General features: G+C 39.4%; 2 protein-coding genes across 3 annotated transcripts in view; one reads left to right on the top strand and one right to left on the bottom strand.

Moving 5' to 3' along the window:
- Positions 1 to 15,135, top strand: part of LOC144200415 (succinate receptor 1-like) — a 112,019-nt gene that overhangs the window by 25,578 nt on the left and 71,306 nt on the right. Inside the window, exons 3-4 of the transcript XR_013327107.1 lie at positions 7,785 to 7,890; positions 14,812 to 14,959. The gene's annotated coding sequence lies outside the window, so the exon portion shown is untranslated. The remainder of the gene's footprint in view (positions 1 to 7,784; positions 7,891 to 14,811; positions 14,960 to 15,135) is intronic.
- Positions 895 to 5,623, bottom strand: p2ry1 (purinergic receptor P2Y1). Of its 2 annotated transcripts, none has more exons than XM_077723319.1 (2): positions 5,285 to 5,623; positions 895 to 3,606 (listed from the first exon to the last, which is right to left on the bottom strand). In XM_077723319.1, exon 2 carries the CDS (start codon positions 3,571 to 3,573, stop codon positions 2,518 to 2,520), a length of 1,056 nt encoding a protein of 351 aa, XP_077579445.1. In that variant the 5' UTR covers positions 3,574 to 3,606; positions 5,285 to 5,623; the 3' UTR covers positions 895 to 2,517. The 2 variants fall into 2 exon arrangements, with proteins under 2 accessions (XP_077579445.1, XP_077579444.1); XM_077723318.1 differs by having other exon boundaries at positions 895 to 3,637; positions 5,285 to 5,622.

Raw genomic sequence — 15,135 nt, 5'->3', positions numbered from 1 at the left:
CATGAATATCTACTGACCAGTGATCTGAATTTGATTAGCGGAAAAGTCTTAATTGGAAATCAAAAAACGGCATTCAGATGCACTGCAAAGCCAACTTAACAAAACTATTAAGACAGGCAGCTGTATTTATTCACCTAGAATGTGTTGTTTCTGCTTTTAGTATTAAAATTGTGCAGTTAATATGCTATTTAGTACACTGACTTGTCGTAAGACACTTGTTTATAGCTCTCCTGAAGTCATGTTGTTTCTTCGTGATAGATGTATTTGTAGCTCCCTCTGACTCAGTCAAAAAAAACAAAAAAATAAACACGCAAGTTTACTTCATATACACAACTTAAAGCCATGTTGTCAATGTCCAACTCAGCTCCCTTTCTCAAGAGCTAGATTCGAAATTGTGTGCAAGGGTACCTTCCTGTCATTAATCAAAGGGCACACACAAGAGGAGATATAAATCTCTTGAATTTAAAGACGGCTGTCAGTGTTTTGGCAAAAAAAAAAGCAACAAAACAATGAGAAGAAAGGTCTTCATCACCTCCGGCGCCCAAAGTGAAGAGGTGATTGAAAGCTTGTTTTTATTCACAGACCAAGCATAGATATTAGTACCCATGGCCCAAAGCGATGTGTGGCCCTCGGCTTGCCAATATGTCTCCCTCCCTTCCTTGCATCGGACACAAAAGCTCCCAAAGGATAGGCTTCAAGAAAGAAGTGTTACTCTTTTATGCCTATCCTCATTCCGTTGTGTCCTCCTGGCAATATTGAAAGAGAATAAAAACCCTACAGAGTGAAGAGAAAAAGAGCAGACTATTTAAAAGGTTACCGGAAAATATAACAAACAAAAAAATTAAGGATGCAAACTGGTTTTGATTCTGTAAATTAAGCAGACGCAACCCATAGTACTCACAAAACTTTCCTTCTTTATCAACACAAGACATTTCGGACAATTGTACAACTATCACAGATGACTGAAAATCATGCATATGAACAAGATTGAATCTTCCAAAATCCAGTTTCACATGTGATCTGAAAGCATTGAATTTAAGAAAGACCAGGAATAGTAGAACCAAAGAAAAACATTGCCTGAACTAAAATCTAGATAACAGCCAACTTCCAACTATTGCTGTAAGGTTTGTTTTGACCAAATACTTCACTTTCCGGTGCACGTGCAGTGTCGATCTATTGCCAAGGGAATCTCTTTTAAAACATGTTTATTCTCCATGTTGCAGTTAGACGAGCATTTATCACGGGACTTCACAAACACATTAACAAAATCCTGGACAGTGAATAAAACATTCATTCCAGTGTCCTATACACAGAATACTGTAGGTATTATCTTCTTGTTTTGCGGTTAGTGTCTGTGCAGGTTAACAAGATGGTCGCCACACATCTGTTGCGACTTCAGAGCTGTCAAGCAGCCAAAACGGTCCACCACAGCATGGGGGTGGAGAACGAGGAGGGGCGGGGGTCACAAATCTTCCCCAGTCCAGTGTAGTGCAACACAAAATCTGTTTCAGTGATTATACTTAGTGGCTTAGCTTCACTAAGAATAGCATCTAAGACATGATACAAGAACTAAATTCACTACTATATGAAAAAAAGTGCTCCACGCTTTGTATACTGACTCCCATTAGGTGTATCTAATCTCATGTCCAAGTAGATAAAGTCCTTCCAAGTGTATTATGGCCACTCTATCTGCCAGTTGCTTAACAACTATTGACGGAACGTACGCTCAGTGACTGCAGAGGGTAATTTGCAATTTTTTGAATCTTTTCCAACTCAGCATATTAAAGAGTGATTCCTTTTAGTTCCAAGTATGACATCAGAATTCTGTCAGGTTTTCACGGGGGATTACGGAATGGCCACAATATTTGACACAACTGGACAATATCATGTGATGTTACAGAAATTCTTCCTTTACAAGGATGATAATTCTTTTGGTTTCATGATTGTAGTGGTGTGGAACTATTCCATCCAGCCATTTTTTCATCCACTTATCCTCTTATCACAATCAGTTTTTGATTAGTTTGAAATATATTGATCAACATACAAACAAAATAAAATAATAATTTGTTAAATGCTCTAATTTATATTTAAGTTCGGAATGTGATATCTACTCACATTATTTTGGTTTTTTTCAAGTAGGCTATGCCACACCCAACAATAGATGAATGTAGTGGAATAAATATGTCCCCTTCTTTTGAGTGAAATGACATAACTGAATACACAGATCTATTAAATTATAACAGACCAGGAAAAAAGGACTGAATAGAAAATAGCTGGATGGATATAAATAAGTATTCCAAAACACTAAAGTGCATTATTAACTTTGTAAAAGCACAATTTGCATTCTAACCAATAAGTCGTCTAGGTGTGCCTAATATTGCGGCTACGGTATGTCACATAAGACAACACGTGTGCAAAACACAGCACTAGAGCACATCATTTGTCACAGTTAAAAATGGCCTATAGGATTGGAAAGTGCTTCTATTATCCAATACTGTAGATAACGACGGCTTCACTTCACATTCGCCGCACCCCATTCTCCACATGCTCTGCCAGGCCGTTGAGCGCAGTGTCTTCACTCTGCAGGACATTGTCCCCCTTCCTGGATTGCTTCTTGGTGGCGTGTGACAGTCTCCTCCTGAACGTATCGCCGGCCAAAAAGTAGAGGATAGGGTCCACGCAGCTGTTGAGGCTGGCTAGACCGCGAGTCACCTGGTAGGTCGCGTAGACGCGGTTGTTAAAGTCACACATGGCGGGGCTCTGAAAGTACAGCCGTGCCCGCATGTTCAGGTTTTTCATGACATGGAAAGGCAGGTAGGAGACGGCAAAAACCGCCAGTACGATGATGACCAGGTGGATGGATTTCTGCCGAAGGGGTGCATTATTCATGTCGTTGTAGATTAAGGCTTTGACGATCATGCCATAGCAACAGAAGATGATGATGAAGGGGATGCAGAAGCCAAAGACAGTCAAGGTCATGCTGTAGATGAAGTAACCAGGAAGCTCATCCTCGGTGGTTGTGTCATAACAAGTTGTGGCGTTGCGCTTGGAGCCTGTCCGTGAGTAGTAGAGTATGGGTGAAATGGCCAGGATCACCACAGCCCACACCAGCGCACTAATGATGACAGCATTCTTCTTTTTGAGTCGGCCCAAGGACTTGAGTGGGTGGACCACGCCCGTGTAACGATGCATGCTAATGCATGTGAGGAAAAGGATGCTGCCGTACAGGTTGACGTGGAAGATAAAGCGCTGCAACCGGCACATCACGTCACCAAAGATCCAGTCGGTTTTGTTGAAGTAGTAAAAGATGAGGAAGGGCAGCGAGAGGACGTAGCAAAAGTCGGCCAGTGCCAGGTTGAACATGTAGACGGAAATGCTGCTCCATGGCCGCATGTGGCACATAAACATCCATATGGCCAAGCTGTTGCCCACCAGACCTGTGATGAACACCATGATGTAGACTGTGGGGAGATAGTAGAACTGGAAGCCTGTCTTGGTGAGAGGGCATCCTCGCGAGTGATTGTGCAGCTCGCTCACGTTCAGTAGGGAGCTCAGATTGAGGTCAGAGGTCATGGTGTCCGTCAGGGCCAAGAGCTTGACGTTTGACTGGAGGAAGTCAAAGAAAACATTTCAGATTCTGTAAAGAGAACCAAGCAACAATTACTCACATTATAATGCTATTTTCAAGATGCCACGAAATGATATTATTATTGAAATTATATGTCAGAGGACATGGGGCATCTACCAGAATCAGCTGGTCTATCTGAAATCAGTGGAAACCGTACATTTTGGTGTTTTTAACATATGATCATCCTTTATAATCCTGATGAAGCAGCATTCATGATTCTAGATTATAGATGTGATATCTGATTGACACTTCTATCATAAACAGTTTATCGTATTGGCCTGATTATAAGACGATGCAAAGCGGCTGTGGAATATGGTGTCACAGACTGTATTGTACGGAGGTGAAGAGCTAAAAAAGATTGTCTAAAAATGTTCTGAGTCAGAGAAAAGCCTTCTGTGGTCCTCAAGGCGGGCCGCTTCCATGAGCTCGACAGGAAGGTGGACGAGAAACGGAAGGGTGGGGTGCCTATCAGCAGAGCCGTGAAAATTGCCAAAGAGCCCAAAATACTCACCGCTGACTTCAATGTAAGCCTCGGTTGATATAAAATAATGATGCGGCGTAACGGACTAACGCTGCGGCGTAACGGACTAATGCTGCGACGCAGAAGAAGTCTAGAAAAACACCTGCCTTCTGACTTTGGAGAGAAGCAGGTGTCTTTTCAGTGCTATGTGACCAACTTGTGGAAAAAGCACTCTTACTCACTGGATCAAATTGGCAATGATGATCAGACACCTGAGTTTTTTGACATGTCAACACCTGTCACTGTACACAAGAAAGGTGAGAAATATGTTATTTTAAAATTCACTGGTATTGAGAAGAGGCGCTTTACCGTCACGTTAGCCTGCCCCGCAAAAGGTGCCAACTATGTTAAAATGTAAGACAGTACCTAAGAAGGCAATGCTAGCCGGTATAATTGTACGTGCCCAGGAAAAGGGCCGAATGGTAACCGAGCATTTAGTGGAGTTGCCCAATTTTGTGTGGAGCAGACAGCTTGGGGAACTCAGAAAAAAAGAGGAACATGCTGATTTTGGTTGAATTTTGTGAACAATTGTCTGATCCAGTCAAAAAACAAGTGAAGGCAATGTATGGCGACTTGCTGATCATTTCGAGGGGAATGACAAGTCAGCTGCAGGTGTTGGATGTTGTGGTCAACAAACCATTCAAAGACAATCTGTGAAAAAAATACAAAGAGTGGCTCCTGTCTGATGATCATACGCTCTGTGGAAATCAAACACGTTCTTAGAACTTGATTGCTGTCCAAACCATTTGATCAACATGTTGCTTTAGCTAATTTACTGCACTCTAGTTTTTATTTCATTTTTTGTGGCATGATTTTATATTTCTTCCCCTGTAGATTCAATTCAACGCACTATACTCACATGAAGCAAGGACTTTATCAGCACCCCTGTTGTTCTTTTCAAGGGCACCTAAATCAAATCTGGAACATTTTTCCTTACGGCGTGAACTATGTGAACACTTTTTCGTCTGAACCTATTACAGCACCATAATCTTTGTGTGTATATACGACACAACATCTGACTGCCTTTATGGCACCCACATGCCGAAGTAGTTGTCCACAAACTACTACATTTGCGAAACAATCATTCACACACGCAGACAAGCACATGCGTGCACAAACACATGTAGTGTACTCACCACTCAGGTCTACTTGTAGCCCACATTCCTCTTCCCACTTGAGGGATTCAAAAAATGATCATAATAAAAAAAAAAAAAATCTAGGCTGAGTCAGGTGTCTCCGTTGGGTCCACTAAGACGTTTGGAAAAGTTGTACTCTCTCGACCTTGCACAAGCTGGCGCAGCCGAGGCAGTTTGAGTGTTTGTGTGCGTCGGTGAAAGTCAGTTACGTTAGTGGGTGGACTGGTGTGTGGAATATGGCGAACACCAAGACGGTGGTGGGACTGAGCAACAGAAAGAGACAGCTGCAGACGTTGTGAATGAGCCATGGTGAGCAGGAGAGAGAGAGAGGGAGAGAGGGAGAGAGGAAGATAGAGAGAGAAAAGGAGGAAGGGTGGGGGAGCACAAAACCAACGCAAAGGCTTCCTAGACGCACCTCCTCCTGTTACTGGACTCCATGCTGTGGAATGAGCAAAGCTTATTGGCTGATCCCTCATCATCAGAATATCCCATATCCTTGATGTCTATCAATCATTATAGGAGTTTACAGTGTGTGTTGCATTACTTTTTGGTTGGTTAAAAGAAGATTATTATAAAGATTTTACTGATTATTCCATGTCAGGTTTAAACGAGATCACAATTCTAAGTAAACTTGCCCCACCTAATCAGATCCAAATCTGGCTGTTCAGGAGGTGATAATGATCAATTGGGATTGAATGTAGATTTTTTGAATTGTGGACAGTTTGAGTTTTCAAGATGGAACAAAGCAAACAAACAATTGGGAAATTGTGTAAGACCGGAATGAAAAAAAAAAGTTGCATTCATTTGCAAATGTTCTTGTCATTGTTGTTAGTTTTGTCAATCTGTAACTCTTGTTTGAGTACAGTCTTGTTATTGTATGATGAAGAGTTCCCTGGAGAATAAAATAGAATAATCAGACTATTTTTATTATACACAGGAATCTAGAATTTTGGGTAGAGTTGAAAAGGAACTGTCGCCTTAGATGCCAGAATGATTTTTTTTGTTAATATGTAGATGCATTGGTTGTATAATAGCTCTATTTGCCAAAAGTAATTTTGTGGAGTCATTTCGTAGGAAGCAAACTATAAATAAAAGCAACAAGCTCATCAGGATTGTCACTTGTCCTGTAAGACTAGACAGCACTCTGTAAGCGGAAACAAATGGTGCTTGGCAGCAGACGAGGATGGGGGCTAAAGGTTAACAGCATTGCGACACCAAACATCTCCAACATGAGCCAAGAAGTGGTCTTACTCATGAAATGGCCATCTAGAAACCCTTCAAGGAGGACATTAGGACACATGGAAATTGTGTCTTTGCATGTCTGCATTCAAGAAGGAAACATAGAATGTGTCTTGTCAGGGAGGCAATTAAAATAAAAGTTTCTGCCCTATTGCTTTCTGGGTCATGCATTGTTAAAAATTGATTTAAATGCATTGACTTGGCAAGGTGAGCAGACTTCTTGTGCTTCTGCCCATGTGCAATTAACGTCTCGCTACATTTACAGAAAAGCCACTTAAAGCTTCCCGTATTGGAAAAACAAGGGCACGCTAATGTCACTAAGTGGACTCGCAGAGTACCAGGTTGTCATATCAATCTAAATGGTGTCACCTAAATTAAAATAAGTGATGTGTTGATTTGAGCCATTTCGTATTATATTGCTTGTTAAAGTCTAATGGATTAGATTAAATAAATATTATACTTTATCACATCTCATCTTTGGAATGTTCCATTACAGTCATTAAAAGGAAATAAGGGTCTATAACTGTGGAGTTTAAATAAATATATATTTTACCTTGTCGTTAATGTTTGGTTTAACTTGAGCTTTTTGGAGAGCTGATTTGGATATTTTATATATAATTAAGACATAAAATAAAACTAAATACTGATAACTTTGGTTTGTTATTACACTTTATATATTTCTGACCCAACAGAGGTTCATAAATGACAATCACAATTTCAAACTAACAAAACATAGTATAAATGTTAAAAAAATAACTTCTTTACATTAAAATCTTTATTTACTGTGTGCATGACTTTGTCTCTCAACATCTTTGTAGCCACAGTCATTAAAATTAGGGTAACACCAACAAGATGTCACGGGTTCTGACCTGTATTTCTTTACATCCCGCTCCACTGATTCCGCTGACACCCGAATCAGCATCAGCAGGCACACTTTGCCGTTTGTGTCATTTTCATTAGGCGGGATCGAAAGCCGTGGTTTTATGCCACTGACCTTAGATGGCTGACGTCTGGAAAATTCTCCTGTTTCATTAGGGAAATCATCATGAATGAGTTGCATTCCTTCAATTTGTGGCAATGTTATTCATAGCTTTTGAATTAGCTTCCTCTGCCCTTGTTGCATTATGTATTTGTCTGAAGGAATTTCCATTTACGGTGATTCCATAAGTGTTTATTTCCTGCTTCAATAATCCCACCAACACACTAGACTGACTGGATATTATTGATCTGCTGCTGGTTTACCATCCCATCTTTTTTCCAGGTTCTCCTTGAATGCAAATATTTCCCATGAGAATCCACATTCCGGAGGCCCATTGAACTCAGCTGGCTTGAATTTTGGCGTTGGGATCATCACGCACGTGGAAGCGGTCAGTTCATGTCTCTTCTTCTTTATGTGGTTTCTCTTTGTTACACACTTTGGTAAAAAAATGCATTACAACACTACCATTTTATGGCTCGTACATATTTGACAGCAAATGGATAAGTTTGATGGGTAATCAAAATTACTATTTAAATCATTTATCCTCCAAGGATGCTATGAAATTCATTGAGTAATGACAATCTTATCACATTTTTAAGAAGTTTACAAAAGAATCACACTAAAATATTTGGTAATTTGTCAATTATTTTGCCATAACTTTTGTATCAGTTTTTTTTTCATTTTACCTTACTTACACGTTACCTTTTTAATTTAATTGTGGTGTAATCATTGCCAAAAATATATAGTTTGATAAAATATGGGTGCATAAAAAGCTTTTCAGGAATTAACAGAACCTGCCATTAATGGTAAACAAAACAACACCAAAACAAAACTTTTAAAGGAAGATCAATTCAATTAGGTGTCTGAAAGCATACACATACAAAAACTGGGATCAAGAGGAAAATAAATCATGACCACTTTTGACCTCATTCCAAACCTGTCTGGGCCAAGTTTTAACAAAGCCATAAAATGAAATTTTCAAAGTGCAACGGAGGACTCTTGCTGCAGTTCAATCGATGGGCGTGTGAATGTCAGCGAGGTTTTGGTGAGGAGCAATGAGAAGGTCACCATGTCCTCCCAATTGCAAATGTCACTGTGATGGAGTTGTCACATCGGCAGCGCATGCGTACCTGTGTGTGTTATTAAAGGAGCATCACTTCATTGATACAGTGTGAGCTCCTATTGACCGCAGCCTCATATACATAACTCATCTCACGCTGGTATTTCAGCTCTCTGTGATAATCAATTAATGTGACTTTATTGTATCATATTGGCCGCCTGATGCTGTAAAGGTTTACCAATCTAGGGTTTAGGCTGCCCTTCACCCAAAGTCAGCTGGGATACGCTCCGGCAACCTCGCAACTCTTACGAGGATGCGCAGTACGGATGATGAATGCATGGTTGTATTGTTTTATATTGCAAGACTCAATTCTCTGATGCAAAGCAAGTTTTTTTTCCTTCCAAGTTGTTTATATTTTAATAGAAAAGTGACCACCTTCTATAACCTCTTAAATTCAAATGGATTTTTTTTCTCCTGTTCATTTAACAAGCGACCACACAGTTTATCTCTCTATGCTGGCAGTAAACAACAGTTATCAACAGAGTCAAGTATATTGACATCAAGCATATTTCTTTCTATTCATGGAAAAACAGCAAATAGTTTTGTCTTAAACAAAGCACAAATGGCGAAACTTTAATGTGAGCTCGTATGTTTAGTCACGTAAATTTCAAGCAAGGATTTGAACTTTGAATCTTGTTTTTTTTTTTTTTAATCATGACTAAACAGGAAGTTACCACTTCCCGTCATAAGTCGAGACGTTCTTCCAAACTTCCGTGATCACAAACATTACGGAACACACTTTCTGTCATGTTCAACACATTCGGTTTTGATTCCAGCGTTAAGCCTCTTCAACATATCCACTATGTCTTTATTTAGTTGTTTTCCCAACCGACTAGTAATGGCATTTAACTGCCCCCCATTTGAAAGTAACAATTGCTATTGTGTAAACACATTTTTACTTCTATTCATAACATTTTCCCGGATCGATCATTTTTATAATGTCGGTGCCAGAAACAATATCATGTGTGGCAACCACTGTACAAACCCCAGATGAGTGTCTCGAATGTTAATTAAGAGAGTGAATGTTCTCATGGACTGTGGTTCGAGATTAAATTTAATGAAGTGGATTATTAGAGGAAGAGTAATATGACACATAGTTATGAAGGCACTGAAAGCTCTATGGCCAAAAAATTGGACTAAGCATTGGACTTTGGCTAATTATGTTGCTGTTATTAGTTATCTGCTGTTCTTAACGTTGTATTGAATTTGATTATTGACAAGGCATCATTAGTAAAGCAAAAAAAACAATAATGATTGGTGATTAAATTGTAAAACAGTGGTAAAAACAGGCCGAATGTATGGATCCCTGAAATATATACTATAAGTTAGTCTTTGTGCGGACACATGAGCGGTCCTGAGGGCCAAAGTTGATGTATTTTAGTGGCAATTGTGGAAAAGTGTGTGGTCAATAGTATGGCTGATCCAGAGGATTGCACGGGTCGGACTAATGGAGCATTCCGCTCCATCATTTATTGGCCCTAAGGATGGCTTTAGTGGAGGTGCTGAGTGCAAAAGTGGCGGCCAAAGAGTCACTGAGCTAATAGGTTGCATTAGTGCTTTTGTCGGTACCTTTTCGTGGACTTTCCGCTGACTCATGAGTGTAGACAGAATGGATGGAATCCTGTACCAGTAGAGCATCATGTAGACACAAATCAATGATTTTAATTAAAATATTTGCTAAATCCCTCCCAAATTTTCTTAGTATAGTATTAATTTAACACGATGTGTATGCTCCAATGCGCAACCCATGTTGAGTTTCTATGACCTGTGATTTTGAATGTAAAATGTTTATTGAATTATTGGATAGGCTATCCCATTTTGTTGCAATAACAACTTGTTTGCTTGAAAATTAATGCATAGCATCATATCCATCGTGCATGAAGTGGTACTACATTTACCAATAAAAGATCATGTATTTACAAGTATCTGCCCTAATCAGTAATAATGATAAAGCTAATATTAAATGTCATGTGGTCAGCAATGACTTGGGATTCTTCCATGTGACCCTTAGTGAACTCCAAGTGAGCCATTTGCTACTTCCTGTTTAGTCTGTGATGCAGCATAAGCATAAGTGTTCTGAGGCTGACCCATGACATAATTTCTGCCTTATTGATTTTTCAGTCCAACATTTTTGGCTGAGAATAGAATCGTAATAGCTCCTTCATTCAAAAATAGTCTAATATTTTTTTCTTCGACAGTCCCGCCCAGCCCTTTTCTTCCATTGTTTTCCGCTTATCAGTATTATTGTGACTGTCTTTCTTCTGTGTTTCTTTGACAGTGCCAATCAAAGTTAAGCATACGTTTTTGCAATCATAGATTTTATAGAAATATATTTTTAATTAGGGTGTATATTGAGGGGATCTGAAAACATTGGGAAAATTAACTGATGCTAAATGGTGCTGTAGCTCTAATGGATTTTTATATTTTACTTTAGGATTGTCCAATCTAAGGTGTTCCTAAAAAACCCAAAACTGGTTCAAAAAGCTACTGGTATCTCTGTCAAACTTGCTCAGGCCTAATATAATATAAAAAATAAAATCATATCTGGTTCATTTTCCTCCTATTTGTGATGGCCTTGAATGTCCCACAGAATATTAATCAAAATGGATCTGATCTTCTTCCACCTAATGCATGTAAAAGAATCAGCAGCATTGCAAGGAAAATCCTTTTTTCCATCTTTGTCCAACTTTTCTCATCAAGGGAATAATCTGCTGTAAAATGAAAGAATTTCCTGAATTGAATCCAACCTGAAGATGCCCACGCATTTGTTAACCAACATAAATGATGAATGACGGATAAATGAAGTGATTGAATTTTCACATTGACTGTGAGATGTGTCTGAACATGCTTAGCAGTGAAACAAGAAAGAAATTGTATTAGGAAACCGGTTGTATTTTTTTCTGATTCGAGCAATAATTTTAAAACGGCCTTGAACTGTGATAATGATGATAATTGTCTTTTGGTCCACTTTTAATTTTTTTGAGTGAGAACTTAGAAATTTATAGCAGTCCTCCTAACATTGGTAAGGAAACACACCAAAAAATTGCTCAAATTTATTGCTAAGGTCAAAAGCTTGACATGTCAATGATAGTGTGTTCATTATTTCCCCAGTTTCAACAGATTCCAAGTTTTTCATTTGTTCAATGTCAACGTTTGTACCAATCAATGCCACTTTGTAATCAAAGGCAGTCCTGAGTGAATGCCCGTGAAAATGAAACAACTGACAGGCGACTTCAAGAGGACCCCTTTAGAAAACCACGCCGCTTGCCCACCCACCGTCACATGCCCGCTTATCAATATGGTGCAGTGTGACAGGTCGGAGTGAGATGGATATAAAGGCTCAGGAGGGTGGACGACTTGAAAGAGGGGACACATACAGAGAGAAAAGAGAGAGCGCTTTAGAGGAGGAGGCAAAGGTTGAATGACTAAAAGAGCAGCAGGAACAAGGACGACAAAAAAGAGGCAAAGCGTGACAGAAGAGATGAAAAACCAAAAGGGAAAAAAAAGCAGGGAGGAAGCAGCAGCGCGTCACATCTGGCAGAAAGAATAGGGAGCGCCGAGAAGCAAACAATCTCTTTCTTGTTGGTGCAGAGCAGAGGAAGACAGCAGTGCACCATGGGAGCTCCCAGCCACTCACAAATGAAGACTTTCAGAAACAATAAATGCATGTTTAGCATGACTGTTAGGACATGTTTTATTTTACTCTACAAAAATCCCATTTAGAAAAGTAATAATCAACTCCGTAGGAATTAAATAAATCACAAAAGAGCTTTTGATGAAAAAATGTACATGCTTTTCAGACCCAAAAAACTTCTCCAATGACACTAAACTTAGAGACTGAGTGCCTCGAATGAATCAGTGACTTATTCACCAGCAAATGTTTGGTCGCTTGGATATTAACTATCAATTTATAATAGTTAGCATCAGTGTAGTTTGAGATATGACCTGGCAACAGCCTATTGATATCTTGCCTTTAATATCTTTCGTTCTTTTCACTTCCTCGGAATTATTTATCCTCTCGGGAATTAAACCGCAGACGAGCAGAAGAGATGTTGAACTCTGGGTCACATCTGGTTGGACTACAATTTACATCAGAACGTGATGTTCATTCATTGGTAATTGACATTGTATTATTGTAGATGAGCACATTCATTTAGACCCAATTTTATTTCTGTTTGTATATGGTGGTGGGAACTTGCCCTCGGGCGGGGTAAGCCAGCATCCCAGCAAGAATTGGCTAATAAATGCTACTCGTCATTCTGAAATTAAATTCACTCTATATCCAACCTCTGGTAAATTTGGATTTTCAGAACCACCCCGCGGGCCAATCGGACTCTCAAGCGACCCTCTTCTGACCCGCAAGTCATTTGTTTGAAACCCCTGGCCTACAATCTGTTTCTACTTTGTATATGTAGGAATTTCCAGTGGGTTACAATGAGGCTATCTCATCTCATCTTATTTTCTGAACTGCTTTATCGTCATTAGAGGTGCTGGGGGTGCTGGAGCCTATCCCAGCTGTCTCTGGGCCAGAGGTGGTGGACACCCTGAATCGGTGGCCAGCCAATCACATGGCACAATGGCTGTAATCCTTTCGTTTTATTTGTATTGGTCTGTTGGCAGTGATTATCTGTTAGCTTGCTTTGTTTGCCTTCACATTCTTTTTGGAGGGTCTTTGACCGGCATCCTTAAACTGTACCTCAACATTCCCTCAAAGACAAGTTAACCAATGCACAACAGACGCTGTAGTTCACAAGTGTTACATTTCTGGACTTCCTGTCAACATGTGAATGGCATTCATTCATGTGTTGGGGTACAGCTGTGCCCTCACTGTCTTATTCATGTGACATTTATTGTGTCAGTGCCGGATGAATTACCGCCATTTAGCTTGTTGTTTTACTTTCCAAGAATCTAAATGCTCAGATCGTGAACATGTGCAAGAAAACTTCAAGATTTGTTCAGAGTTTATTGCAAGAGATTTCATTGTTTTGCTCTCACTTTGTTATTGTTAAGTCGAGTAAATCCCCTCTTCGATTCTCTATTTGAAGAAATTCACCAAAATTGGCAGGTTTGCTCACTGTGGTCAAAATGTGTTTGGTTTTGTAGCTGCCTCTGCAATTTTTTATCCCCCCAAAGCTTTTTCATGCAACATCAAATGTTAGGTATGTCATATAAGTAAACCCACAAAAATGTAATCCGTGTGGGAGGAAAATGGGATCTTAGTTTTATACTTGTCCCTTCAGAAAATTAATGATTCCTGGTCCTGAAACAGATAAAGTTGGTATCCTGTATGTGACTTATTAGGCCTTGAATTCACCTCGATTTTTTTATCCATTCCATTGTATCAAGGTTGGACATTTTGAGTATAATCCCAATTAGTATATTTAAGGCATATACCATTTGAGGTGTTGTGTTTTGTTTCGCAATCAGCTCGTTAACATTTCATCTTCATTCAACAGAAATGGTTTCACTGTTACCTGGTATTGACTATTAGTATGACACAGCGTGTTTTGTGCTTGTGGTTGGTAATGGTGTTTATATTTCAATGGATCACACATTGTTTGGGTCTTTATCACAATTTGCCGCTTATTTACAGAGTCGAAATATTTTAAATGATTAACCGCAATGCTACCTCTAGCATGAGAATCATTATCTGGCAAAGAAAAAAAAAAGATGCAGACCTTGAATTGGATCACGTCCATCCCAACCACAGCGGTATGGCAGATTTCTGGTCACTGGTGTTTATTAGAGGGTTGGTCTCACAGTCTAGATCAATAACGTGCTTGTGAATTGAAATGCTACAGTCTCCCATGTGTTGTTTCTGCAAACATGCACTTAGTCCTGTAATTAGACACACACACTATGAACACATACCAGAGAGATGACTCCGGATGTTAAATGCGTTTACTCGTGAAATGGGCATCAATTAACCCATGTAACACCAGATAATTAGTGTCCATTGTATAAATGAACAGCCGTTTTCGCGAGAATCGTAGCTTACATTCATGCATGCCTAAATTGAACTAATTTTCCTCTGGCATATTTTGAAATTGATTCTGTGATATTGCCTGGCTTTATCCTGCAATAATTAAAAATGATACCCAAATTTTGATAGAATTTTGTGACAGATCATTTATTGTGATTGCATACAGTACATTGAATTTCATGTTGTGCAATATTGTGTATTTGCAGCCACTGGTTCAAGTGCAGTAAGCCTAACGTGACAAAGTGGCAGCTCCATCCTGTGGCCGGAAGGTGTGTCACAATCTCGCAGCTCCTAACACATCCTTAAAGGACAGAGTGTGTCTGCATTTTATCAAGCTGGGCCAATCAAGTTCAGGTTAGGGTGAATACTAATCACTTACTCTTCTACTACTAATATTTCCCTATCCTTTTTTTTTACCAATGACCCCTTTTGCATTGAGGAAATATAAAGGCACACCACCAGCTAACAATCTTGAAATCCCAAACTCTGTTGACTTTTTCAACAATATAGCCTGATTTTTATTTAAGTTT

This window comes from Stigmatopora nigra, chromosome 8 (assembly GCF_051989575.1).
Source record: "Stigmatopora nigra isolate UIUO_SnigA chromosome 8, RoL_Snig_1.1, whole genome shotgun sequence".
Lineage (NCBI taxonomy): Eukaryota > Metazoa > Chordata > Actinopteri > Syngnathiformes > Syngnathidae > Stigmatopora > Stigmatopora nigra.
Note: the sequence above shows the minus strand (reverse complement) of the source record. Positions and strands in the feature narration are given on the sequence as shown.